The sequence below is a fragment of the Anas platyrhynchos genome, chromosome Z, assembly GCF_047663525.1.
Source record: "Anas platyrhynchos isolate ZD024472 breed Pekin duck chromosome Z, IASCAAS_PekinDuck_T2T, whole genome shotgun sequence".
Taxonomy (NCBI): Eukaryota; Metazoa; Chordata; class Aves; order Anseriformes; family Anatidae; genus Anas; species Anas platyrhynchos.
This window is the reverse complement of record NC_092621.1, coordinates 46,592,141-46,606,002: the sequence shown is the minus strand read 5'-3', so window position 1 is coordinate 46,606,002 and position 13,862 is coordinate 46,592,141. Positions and strand designations below refer to the sequence as shown.

The 13,862-nt window shown below is 33.0% G+C and overlaps 1 protein-coding gene across 2 annotated transcripts in view; it reads left to right on the top strand.

Annotated features, from left to right (window-relative positions):
* The window catches only part of CNTNAP4 (contactin associated protein family member 4), a 231,814-nt gene that overhangs the window by 176,370 nt on the left and 41,582 nt on the right, over positions 1–13,862 (top strand). For both annotated transcript variants that reach the window (XM_072031392.1, XM_072031391.1), the window contains exons 12-14: positions 285–404; positions 5,622–5,819; positions 11,254–11,410. In XM_072031392.1, the coding sequence (XP_071887493.1) occupies positions 285–404; positions 5,622–5,819; positions 11,254–11,410 (475 nt within the window). The remainder of the gene's footprint in view (positions 1–284; positions 405–5,621; positions 5,820–11,253; positions 11,411–13,862) is intronic.

Here is a 13,862-nt window from a genome sequence, read left to right as displayed (position 1 = left end):
TTTTTCTTTTTAAATCTATATTTCAATGTTTCCTTCCTGAAATTTCCAGCCTGAAATACAGAAGAAAATACTCAAAAATGTTCCTTGTGATCATCCCTCTATATATAATTAAATGTACTTCACAAATTCAAATGGAAGTAAAACTTCATGTGATTTCTTCTGTATTCTTTAGCTTTGAATGTACACAACTTCTTTCCCCCATACAAAGGCCCCAAACAGTTTTATTTTTATTCACAGAATAAAGTATAGCGCGATGCTATTGCATTTATGATGTTCTTTTACAGCTATCTACGAACAATCATGTGAATCCTATAAGCACAGAGGGAACACTTCAGGCTTTTACAATATCGATTCAGATGGAAGTGGCCCCTTGGGACCGTTTCTTGTATACTGTAATATGACAGGTGAGGTGATAAACTGTGTTAACTCTCTGTTGGGTCTGTATACATGCTCATTATATTGAAGTAGAGTTTATTAAGCAAGAAGCCTCGGTAGCTCACAATTTTAACATATAGATGCACAACAAAATGAAGGTGACTCCTTGGGTCAGAATACCAGGCAAAGAATTAGGCATAGAAATTAAAATAATAACAGGATTTAGGCTGTAAATCTAAAACTTGTTGTTGTGCTTTGCATAAGTGGGACATTTGTTCCATAAGGAGAGAATGCCATGCTAGTTCATTTTTTGGGAGCAGCTTTGTTTTCATTGTGGTTACAGCCTATATGAGGACTTTTAAATAAATTAGGAACATGTTATGTTTTATGAGAATACTACTGACTTTTCCCTGAAGGCTTCTGAAAAATTATAATTCAGAACTGGCCTTCGTTTGATGTAAGGAATACAGACATTAAGATTCATTTTTCAGACAATTAGTAGATCTTTTGGAGAATGAAAATTCAACCAGTAAGATTCTCACAGCCTCAATTTCAAGCACACAACCTCCTTTTCTTTATATGTGACTACATCGGTAGAAGTTTTAGATGTCAGTTTGTTGTCAGTCAGACTGTTAACAAACAGTTTAATTTGTCTATGCATGCCTATCAATGTATGTCCTTCCAATTAAACTACATTTAAATTTATTTTTGAAAATTAGTATTACTTTATTTGTAGTTGTTTCATTTTCTTTAGTTTCTCCTTATTTGATCTTCTTCCAGTAAAAAGGATTAAATCACTTAGTTATTTCATTTAAAAAGATATATTGTGACAATTCATTTTTACATTTTTAACTGTACAAAAGATTACTTGAATAAGCTATGATTGAATTTGGCTCATTTATGTCCTAAGTGCTGAAATTTTACTTATAAACCTTTTCATAATCTTGTGATTTGGGTTTTTAAACAATTTTTGTAAACTACATATAGCCTGCTCTGAGGAACCTGCTTTGGCAGGGGGGTTGGGCCTGATGATCTTTCGAAGTCCAATCCAACCCCTACAGTTCTGTGATTCTGTGATTACTGCAAAATAATCACAGTCACATGTATTTCTTGAGAGACTGACAGGACTGTCTGCCAATAGCATTAGTTGAATTTCACAGCAGTATAAAATTCTTTAGATCATATATATTCTTTAGATTTATACATACTGAAACAATAGAAATTCTTAGTTTTAATCAATCTGTGTAATTTAACTTGTCTTACCATCTCAGCTCCTGATTTTGACTTATGCAGTAGGCTGTGTTAGCTCACAGAAAACACACTTCAGATTGGCACAGACCCTTAAAAAGAAATATCCTTGTGTCCTATGAGACTAAACGAAATGAAATAATCCTGGCAGAAAGAAGTTTTTTTGGCGTTTCTTTTTTTTTTTTTTTTTTTTTTTTTTTAATATGTGTCAGGTGTGTCTGTAGCATCTGATGTGTGTCCATGAACAGCTGTTACAGTTTTCCTCAGTCACTTCCTATTCATCACATTAAGAAAACTTTGTTGATCAGTTCTTCATCTTAGGATGCAGACAGGATGCATCCTTTCCCAGTTTTCTCATAACTGATATCGTCTTTTCCCACCAGAGGCAGGGAATGCATATGTCCACATTTCTTGCAGCACTGCCTGGACATTCATGTAGCTTTATATTTTGGCAGATGGTAGGCACCTTTCCCCACTTTTATTTTTGGAGGTCAATTTCAGTATGAAAAGCCAGCAGCCCACAGTGGTAGTTAAGACGACACATTTTCAGTGATGTGCTTTTATTTTTCTTTTTTAATGTAGGGATTTGAAAATGTGTGTGAGTGTGATAGGTGATCAGTTTGTCTCTTAATGTTTGTATTCAGCATAGCCTTTAAATATGTTTTTGTTCATGTGCATGTACAGAAATAAATGTTTGCTTTTTTTTTTTTTTTTATACCATGAGCATATGCTTAATAGTATCATGTAATTTGGCGAAAATTAGGTAAGGATAAAGTTGTTTAAGTAGACCCCTTTTTGTATTGTATTTTTGAACAGGTATCTCACTGCGATGTTTCCTCAAGTTTTCTGATGAATACTTATTCTTTAAGTGACTGCCAGTTCTTTGCTTATTATAGACATCTTCCAGTGTCGACCGCGTGTGGTCTGTAGGATATTAAATAAAGCACAACTCTGTGAAACAGTTAGAAATATTAACTAACATTCTAATATTCATACTAATATTAGAATTTTAGCAATTTTCTATAATTGAAGCCACTGATGATAGCAATATTTATTATAACAATTGAATCTATTGATGATAACAGTATTACTACCGTACTTAAATATATTTCTCATGACTTCTTAAAATGCATTCGTTATTAAATTACAAAAATATCACAAAGAGGAATCTACATTTGACTTGACTGCCCCAACCTGGCTTTACCTGAGAGCTTACAAACCCCTACCTTGACATGGATTTCAGTCATGGGGGTTAGATGCTCACAGGCACAAACTCAGTGTGTCTCTTCATACAGCATAAACTCAATATTTCTCTTTTCATACCTAAGCAGATTTGTCCAAAGTACAAAACAGCATTAACATGTTAGTCTTTATCAGCCACCCATATTTGAGTTATCTTCCATTATATATATTGATATATTATTTAATTATATATATTTATATCAATATATATCAATATATACAATTATATAATTGTATATATTATTACATAATATATATGTATATTACATATATATTTTTGTATATATTATATTATACATGTATATAATATATACAATTATATAATTGTATATATTGATATATTATATATATCTTATAAAGAAACTGAGGGAGTAATCTCTGTACACACAAGAAATGTGTCTGATTTTTTCTCTGAAAAAACAAGGAGAGTGTCTGATATTCCTTGAATGCAAACTATAAGTAAGGCTGAGTGACCAATGCATTCCTGTGCTGTTGTGAAGCCCTTCTTGTTGTTCTCGATGTCCTTGGACAGATGCCCCCTACGTGGGCATTAGGTTTACTAACTTTATCCCTGGCTGCTCAAACAATGTCTCTGGGTCCCTCTTCCTTTCAGGGCTTTATCCCATGGTACTCCACCAAGCAGATTCTTGAAGAGGTCAAAGTCTCAAAGTCTGCTCTTCTGAAGTCAAAGCATCCCCAGGCAGAGTTCCGAATACTCCAGCTGGTCACTGACATAGAGAGCAAAAACCCCTCCTTGTCTCCCCTGAACATCTTTCCAAAAAAAATGTATCCTTCCATTCCAACACTCCAGTCATCCCACTATGTCTCTGTAAGGCCAGTAAGATCAGAGGCCTGCAGGCATATGTACTCTTGTTTATTCCCCATACTGTGCCTGTTTGCATACAAGTACTTAAAAGGTGCACCTCAGCAGGGGCACCTCACTTAGGAAGCAGTGTTCCTAGAAAGTATTTGGGGGATTTCTCCATAATGGTTCCTTCTAAGCATTTCATTACTAACCTTCAAGTGCTGGAATGTACTCTCATGGCCCTGAGGCTGGGCTAAAAATTCCAGTTCCCCCTGCTTATTACCATGATACGGGTATTTCTGTAGAGGCATTTAAATTGAGCTCCCGATGAAACTCTTTTTGCTATCTATGGACAGCCATTGCTGACATCTTAACATTCCTTAAAATCGTTAAGAAATGAGTGGGTTGATACTCCTCTCTCCTGGTGGATTTAATTTAAAATTTTCTTCATAAGCTTGGAAAGTCTGGAACTCAAGTTGTTCTTTCCCTCCTCCAAGAGATAGACCCCATCTGACCTCAGTAGACCATGTTTCTCAAAGCAAATCCCATGGTCTAAGTAGCCAAATCCTTGGCCATGGCACCAGTCCCATAACCATTTGTTGATGATTAAAGTAGTTAGCTAATGGCTTCCAGTAGCTTTTAAGGCAAAAGCTACTATGCTTTTTGCATAGTGTTAAGTTTTTACAATTAAAATTCTTTCAACCATTATTATAGAAAGTTAAAAGACTTCTAATGCAAGACTATCAGTGACATCAACATAATTGAAAAGCTATTAAACTGCTTGGTTGCTCAGTGCAGTAGAATAGCTGCAAGTTAGAGAAGGTTGATTTCACAGCAGACTGCATACCTTAACACGTACCTTTTATAAGTGTACAATGTATTGTTTATCATTCAAACATTTGAATTATATTTATATGCAAGTATTTTCTGCTCTTTTATTATAAGAGCATCACACTAGAAGATATACGTATATATATTAAGTAACATCAGGGGTACTGAATATTTGCTACTAGTTCATGAAAAACAAACAAAAACTCATTGAAACAGTTCAATTGCTTCTAGAATAAATATATATATATTTAATATTTTGTATGTCCCCATTTTAAATGAATCTTAAAACCTTTCTACATAATGCCATAAAGCAGAGAGCTGACTTACCCAGCAGTATCTGAGCTATGTGTTTTTCAGGAAAATGCAGCTCTTAATTCTGAACTACTACTTCATCGTGTTACAGTTCTGAGTCAAGAAGGCATAATTTGAAGGGTGCCAAAAATCAATATTACCTTGGGTATTTTGAGGCGTCTCTCTGTTGAACTATGAAAGCTTTCAGAGGGGTTTCTTAATTCTTGACTAAATACAGATTTTGAATAGTATTGCAAATAAAGATTAACCTTTGATTTTAGATGGTTAGAAACACTTTCACATGACCCAAGTTTTATACTAAATACAGTATCTGCAAGCTCCTGCTTCTTTATGTAGCAGCAGGACAGCATGTAATTTATTTCAAGAGGAATCACTTAATTTCAATTTCAATGTCAAATGTACTATTGTTATAATGTGGGATGGAATTTAGTGTTATTTCATAAACAATTTAAGCCTAGAAAAAAATAATAGCGATAGTAACTGTCCTTCTTTCCTTCCTTCTTCCCTTCCTCTTTCCTAATAAAAGAGAAAGAATTGTTTATTGTTTTCTTTCTCAATAAACATAATAAGCTGAATGCCAGTTACAGACACATTGTGGTAATGTACTTATAAATAGAAGCAATGATTAATTGGTTTCATTTTTGCTACATGATTTATGTCTCTGCTTCATAATGCACAAATGCATTTTTTGTAATCAGAGAAATCTTTTTCAAGTTTGGTGTATTTGATCATACTTTTCTTTATGTTTACCATTACTAACTTATGCGACTACTTCAGATTCTTTATTATTTTTCACGTGTTTTGAAAGATGCAACATGGACAATTATACAGCACAACAACACCAACTTAACCAGAGTCAAAAGTGCTAATCGAGAGAACCCACACACTGTGTTTTTCAAGTACTCTGCCAGCCTAGACCAGCTTCAAGCTGCAATTAACCATGCAGAACACTGTGAACAGGAGCTTGCTTACCACTGCAAAAAATCAAGGCTTTTAGATAAGACAGGTAAGTAAAGCAGACAAATCTTGTTATGGTGCATACTGTGTTTTATTTCACTGTCTCTAGTAAAGGTATTTATTTCTATCAAGGTTATGGCATTTTGCTACACTGGAATAAGAACGACTTCATTAAGCTAGTACTCAGAATCCTGTAAATTACCAAGAGGTATTTGAACAGGAAAAACACTACTACTCTGGTAGTCTGATTTCCAAGTGTTTTAAATATTACTGAGGGAATTACTTAGGAAACATCTCTTTCAAAGGACACAAACTAAAACATAGATATCAGCAGTTTATTGCTGAATGTTTTTTGAACAGTCATTGTCTGTATAATAGGTGCTTTATGTAAAGCACTGATAACATTAAATTTCCACAGTCCAATAAAATCGATCATAGGAAAAGAAACGATAGATAAATTGTGGATGAATGCAAATATACAAACAAACAGAAACATAGATATGAGTGGGGATCCTCTGATATACTTCAATAAAAAAATAAGGTATGTAGTCTTCTTAACATTCATTGACTCACAGCTAAGGTTAATAAAAATCCTTTTTAAGTACTATATACAGTATGGACATAAAAATGAATTTTTTGATGATTTTTGAAAAATTAAGCCAGATTATTTGAACTGACTACTAGAAACTCTGATGCATTTCAAGTTAATTTATTAGAATTGTTTTCTAGTAAGCAGAAAGTAGGGCTCAGAGTTCAATTTTTATTTTTATTTTTTTTACTTAAACCATTTCTTTACATATGCTTCATCCTTATCTCTGTCATGGACATAAATGGATTTTTTCTGAGACTAGTATTCACTCTCGGCAGAATATCTGTTCCAAAATGACCCTGCAGCATAAAAGATGAGCCTACTAAATAAGGTGTTCCATTGAACTTCCCTTTTACTTGTCGACTCCAAATTAAAGTTTTAGTTAGATATTTGAAAGCCTGGCTTACATCAAGCAGAAGGTTTTAAGATTGTGTTGTCTAGGTATTTCACTTTATTTATTTATGTATTTATTTTATAGCTATTACTCTGTTACACAGAGTAAGTTAAGAAAAAAAAAAAAAAAAAAGTCTTTTTCAACTCACCATCTTCCTTGGAGCATTCAGTCTGTAAATTGTGAAAAATTAACAGGTCAGAGAAGGAAGCAGGGAAAAACTTACAGAAGCAGAGATACACTGAGACTGCACAGCTATGCAGCTTTTGTTAGAAAGCTAAAGGAGCACAATCAGTTGCTAAGCCATCTAACATTTGGAGGTTTGAATGGTACGTATAAATAACCATGAGAAAGTTATTTGAACGTTCTGCAGATTCTCTGAAATCACTATTTTTTACCTTTTTAAAACATTAATACAGATTATGCTAAAAACAACTTTTTTGAAGAGTAGACTTTGGTCTGTTTTGAAGAAGAAAAAAAAAAAAAGAGAGAGAGAGATCTCAAGAGAGTGTTGAGGTAAAAGAAAGCTAGAATCTACTGATTGTCAGTCTTGGATTTGGTATGAAGGTTGTTTAAAAAAGGCAACCCTGTGTTTTTGATAGAGGAATGAACAACACCTATTAAAGAGAACATTTTTTTTATGTTTTCAGTTTGAAAGCAGGCAGAGGTGAATTTTTAAGCCTTTTTTTGAGGATGTATTAACTTTGCATACCTTTTTAGGCAAGTTTAATTAAATCACTTCTTCAAAATAAAATTAAGATGTTAGTGGTTGTAACATCGGTTGCTGTTAATGAATCACTGTTAAACTACATAGACTAAATACCTAGCTTAGCACAGAACTGTCATGCAGAGCTATCTGCAAAATTAAGTGCATGAATACTGCTGAGTTATCTTTCTCAGAAATTTCAGTAAGTTCTCAGAAACAGTTAAGCTATCTGCTGTTAAGCAAAATGGGCAGTGCCTACATCAGTTAAACACCAGTAAAAACCTAGATGCATGCTGATTAACTACAAGTACCATGTTGTAAATATATCCTAAAGTATTTTTAAACTGAAAAATATTTTTCATCTCTGAACAACACAAAATATAAATCCTGGACTTTGTCTCAGATGCTGCAAGAGTAAGAATTCCCAAATCCTCAAATTTGACATCCTTTTCTTTCTGTCAATATAATTTTTCAGCTTGCTTTCAAGGAAGGAGAAAAACTTAGAACTCTAACACCTTTTGAAAATTGTATGGTCGTCACTGCATGAAAGAATTCTCTCATTTGTCTCCTGGATTTCAGAGAGCTGTGGGGTTTGGAGGGCAAAGGAATTAGGGATCCTTTCTCGTTTTCATTTTATCCTTCAAGATCTATATTTCAGTTGAAAAGAGAGTGAAGAGAAAATATTATTTGTTCTTGCTGTAGAGTAGTGATTTTTATTTATTTTTTTTTTTAACTGTTGCTGGAAAATACAGTTCTGGGCTTCTGAGAACTTTGAAATATATTTGTCACATACATTTATGTTAAATATGCCATTTTTATCTTGTTCCAGTAGTTATGCACTCTAACGAACATTTAGGATCTCAGTGTGACACAGTACTATAAATTCATACATTTAGAAGTTTAATTAGAAATTTTAATAATGATGTTGCACTTATAAGTGTAAATTATAATTAAATTTGATAAGATGTTCATCCCATTTTGAAGAGTTCATAGAGCTAAATAAGAATTTTATTTGGAAAATAAAAGTTTTTAAAAATTGAGGAAGCTTTAGGAAAACAAAGTGATCTAATTTGCAAATTTGGAAGGAATAGTTTGCTGACTTAGATATTATTTCATCTGTTCAGCACCTGAATGTGGTCTTTATTGTGGTTTAGCCCCAGCAGGTAGGTAACAGCTACCCTACAGCTGCTCACTCACTCTCCCCAGGTGGGATGTGGGAGAAAAGCAGAGAGGTAAAAGTGCAAAAATTCATAGGTTAAGGTAAAAATGGTTTAAAAAGTATTAAAAAAGCTATGTGTGCAAGAAAAACAAAACAAAGAACTCAGTCACTACTTCCCATCAGAAGGCAGATGGTCAGTGACTTCCAAGTAAGCAGGGCTCATCAAAATTAATGGTTTCTTGGAAAGATAAATGCCATCATTCCAAATACTATATCCTGTTCTTCCCCTGGCCTCTCCTGGATTCCCCTGCCCTCCCTTCCCCTTCCCCTCCCTTTTTAACCCAGCTTTTACTGAGCATGATATCATATGGTGTGGAAAATTCCTTTGGCCAGTCTGGGCTAGCTTGCCTGGCTGTGTCCTGCTTCTTGTACACTCAAAAGCTTCTCACTGGCAGGGCAGCACAAGAAGCAGAAAAGTCCTTGGTTCTGTGCAAGCAATTATCTGTGACAGCTAAAAAGATTTCTGTTTTAGCATGTCTATTTTAATTGAAAATCCCAAGCACAACATTCTACCTATGAAGAAAATTCACTCTATCCCAGCCAAAAGAAAGGCAGTCTTCACCAAGTCTTCCTGCTGCGGATCACCTTTCTGAATTTATTTGTTGCTTTTTATAAATGAATCTTTGTATTACTTTAAAGTCAGTATTGAAAAACAAAAAACAATCACAAAAAGCTAACAACTGAAGCAAACCTGATATTGGAACAAAATTAAGTAACATTTTACTGCAAATATTTTTTTTCTATCTCATTGATTATGACCTCAGTGAAATACCAGGATTTGAAATGCAAATACATACATTAACAAATTTTCTGCTGAGTTTAATCCCTACCACTTGTGTGATCTATAATCTTTGCCATCCGTTCCTGTTGAATAAAATTTTGATTATTATCATATGAAATATTCTGGGGACATGCTGTCCCCAGTAATAGTAATTCAGTCCCCAGATAGTAATTCTTATATGACTAGTCTTAACTAAGAATAAATTATGTTAAATCAGCCTAGATAGCATTTGTAAACTATGTCATGAGAAAACTTACAAGTTATTATATTAATATAGTTGTTATGAAGAAAGTTCTAACCCTTTTTACTAATAGCTTTATTTTGATTAGGCAATGTTTAGAGATAGAAGAAGAATCACAATCTGGACTAATCTGTATTAATTTGCAGTATTTCAGTAAATACTCTTTTCTCACCCTTCCATAAGAGCAAACAACTGAGACCAGCTTTTAAATACACTTCAATATCCCTAGCCAAAGGCTGGGAATATTAATTCAAAACTACAACGTAAAGCTAAAGCATCCTGTTGTAACAACAGAAATGTACTGTTTTTTACAATTCTAGTTGGAAATTTTTGAAATGTTGTCTGATAAATTATTTATAACCTGTCACTAGGTTTTCTTCCTCCTTTGATGGCTTGCAAACACAGACACTGATATTGGACATTGATGTCATTATGCAAGTTTGACTTTTCCAGAAACTGTTTGCATTCTTTTTTTGGCCTGCTGGACTGACAGTTATGTGGTAACGAATGTAGTGAATATGTTTATGAACTAAGAGATTGTCAAAATAACAGAGGTCTTATCTAACAGTAAGGTTTAATAAGCAGTGATTGTTGCAGGTAAAGTTGAAAGAAGGATAAATTCTAGCTTGCTTGTGCTTGTGGGGCCTGCTTCTTGGAGTTTGCAACAACAGTGAAAGGAAATTTCTGTAGGAAACTCTTTAATTTAACTGTACTTGACTTCTTCTCATGCTCTGACTTTAAGACATGATGTCTTTCAGCCTTTTTTATTACCTGAGATGTTTTTGTCTTTCTGCTTCATATCTTTTAGGCATTGTCTGTTCTTTATATTTTTTTCTGTCACTGTGTTTGCTTGATGTAACACATCAAGATGGGGAACATCTTCAATCTTCACTAGATACATCAATTTGCTTATGAGGTTTAGTCACTAACATGATTTCTACTGTCTCTGAATATGTAAATTCTGAATCTGCTATATGTGATTAATGTCTGTCTTTGGGCATTTCTGATTAACACATAGTACTATTCACCTGTTTAATGTGCATCACAGATACGAGTAGTACTCTGCAGTATTCTTCGCAGTGGAATGAATTCATCTCTGTAAAGCTTTTCTGTAACTCTCCTGATTCTATTTCTGGTACTTCCATGATCTGGAATTGATCTTTACTTGGGACTTTAAACTACTTTGATTACTAGGGTGATGGTATCTCCTTTTTCATGAACCATTTATAAATGCATTTTATAAATGGACTGCTTAAGATAAATGATTCTAATATCATGGCTGGCTGAGCCATGATAGGACCATTAGTTCCTTTTTCCACTAATGTAAGCAAATACCTGTGACAGTCATTTAATACCTGATAATGAAGTATTACAATGAATAATTACTTATCTAATGAAAGTGATAACTTTTTTTTTTTCTGTTTAAAGTTTTTATATTTGAGGGATGATTTTTCTATGGATATTTTAGAAACTTGTTTGTATTAAAAAAAAAAAAAATAGAATAAGAAGAGTCAAAGACAGGACTGGGCACTGATTTTCCCAAACCTACCTTTTAGATGGGTTGCCATTGAGCTGGTGGATTGGAAGGACCAATGAAACACAGACATACTGGGGAGGTTCCTCGCCTACTGTTCAGAAATGTACTTGTGGCATAGAGGGGAGCTGCATTGACTCCCAGCATTACTGCAACTGCGATGCTGACAGAAATGAATGGTGATTATTTTTATTATTATTGTTGTTTATTCACAATATATTGTCTTGGAATATAAATAAAGAAATAAAAACCTTAGCAGATTCTTACTACCAAAAATGCTGTAAGTATAAATTAGTATAGTGACACCTGTTTCTTTTTGGTTTGTTTTTTTTTTTTGTTTTGTTTTGTTTTTGTTGTTTTTGTGTTTTTTTTTTGTTTGTTTTTGAGATATAGAGCACTGTCTTAAAAAATATTGCTACATATATTAAGTGTTACTGTTAATTCTTTCAATCTGAATTTCAGGGAGTAGGGGGAGGAGTAGGAGGAGGAGTTCATTTTATGCAGAGATTTTCTAGTTTTAGAAAATATTTAATGTTATATTTTAAGATATTGGTTCTTGTGTTTAGTGTAACTTCAGTTATGCATTTTAGAATAGGAAAAATAATCAAAGCCAATCTTAAAGGTTTGGGGGGGGGAGGGATTTGTTACAATTTCTAGGAAATTTTAAGCATAATTTTTTAACTACATTTAAGTTTAGGCTTTTAAATTTTTATTATTATTAAAATTGGACACCCTTGTTATCAGCACAATTTATTTATTTATACATTATACTACCTATTGTAAGTGAATGGAAGTTTCTCTATAATGTAGATGTTCCACTTATATTTGAAATTCATCTAATGTTATTTATGATCCTATTAAAATAAGTAATATCACAGAAAAGTCCTTATCATGATGTCAAATTTGAACCTGGCTTTAAACTTCAGATTATCAGTGTACCAGATCCAGCTTTCTTAATAGCAATTCTAGGACAGTATAAAGCAGGCTGATACTTTTCAAATAAAATATTTGCCATTGAATAAACTTTTATGTCTTTAAACTTTTAAAGCATATCTAACATTTATAAGTCTTATTCAATGAGTAAGCTAATATGTGCACATTAATAAATGTGCACATCTGCAGATAGAAAATGTTAAGAAGGTACATGGGACCATCTTCATGTATTCATCTGTATATGTACACATCTTCATGTATACAATGTGCATTTTCTCCTCTAGCTTTCCTTTAAATGAAAAGCTAGTGATTTTGTTTGGAAAATAATCTTATTATCATGAGCAAATACAAAAATGAAAATACAATGAAGAGTTAGTCAAAGAACAATTAATTTACAAGTTCCAGAAGTTTCTGTAGGTTTGAATGGGAAAAGAATTGTCATCCACAGTAAAATTCACAGTCATACTTGCTGTATTCTTCTAATAAAGGTCTTATACAAAAACCCAGAACACTAGAATTTTTCCTATTACTGTGTTGCACAGCAGTACAAGCAATTTTTGATTTCTAACAACAAAATAAGTGTTAAGAAATTAATATATTTTGAGACAGGCTTTTGAATATTTATTAGCATATGCAATATATTCTTGCTCATTTTTTTCACTCACTTAGTAAATACTCATATACATAGATTAATTTACAATGTTAACATACTTACGAATACAGTAGATAAAGGATGACATAAGTACAAATCAATTAGTGTATGTTGATAAGTGAATCAAAAAGTTGTTGATAAGTGAATTGAAAATATAAATTGAAAATAGAATGTGTCCTGCTTTATGTTTCTGTATGTATCTACACTTGTTACTTTAATTTTAACTTTAAGAGATAACTTATCCCTGTAAATCCAATGTTATGAATTTTATGGTATGGTATATTAACTGATGTTATGGTATTTACACTTACTTTGGTAGTTGTTCTTAACGTTACGTTTGACTCCCCAGGGACTACTACAGATTTTAATCAATTGCTTCAATTCTGATGATAGATGAGAAAAAATAGGCAAAAGTTTTGTTAGAGATGCTTTCTGAGCACGCAGAAACAGAGTTACATATATTGTGGTTTTGAAAACATGTTTTTTATATCCTATGCTCACAGTGAAATCTAATTTATTTCATAAATTGGATACGGGTTTAGATCTGAAAGTCCTTGTCTGGGTAATCAAAATATTTATAAAAATCTCCAATCAAATATTATACATATATAAATGTGTACATATATATGTTTCTGCAAATCTACAAAAATGCAGGCAGGCTAATTTCTATTCAATTCTCATTTAGCTTAGTTTTAGTGAAGCAAACTTTTTTTTTTTTTTTTTTTTAATGTTCTAATTAGAAATGTGCAATATCTTACTTCATCAAAAGTTAACATAAGTACTACTTTCAAATGTTTTGCATTCCTCACTTAAGAAAAAATAATTTAAAAAAATGCTTCTTGAAAAATTGCAGCTATCTGTACGCTCTGTTGCAAAACAGATGAACAAAAATTGTACACACACACACATACACACACAAATTTCATTCAGCTGAGGAAGGATTTTTTCCCATTCTCTCAGCTCTAGTGCACAGAGTGCTGAGAGAGTGCTTTGCAAAGCCTAGCCGTGTTCCCAGAGATGTTTGCAAGTTTGCTTGGCACCCAGTG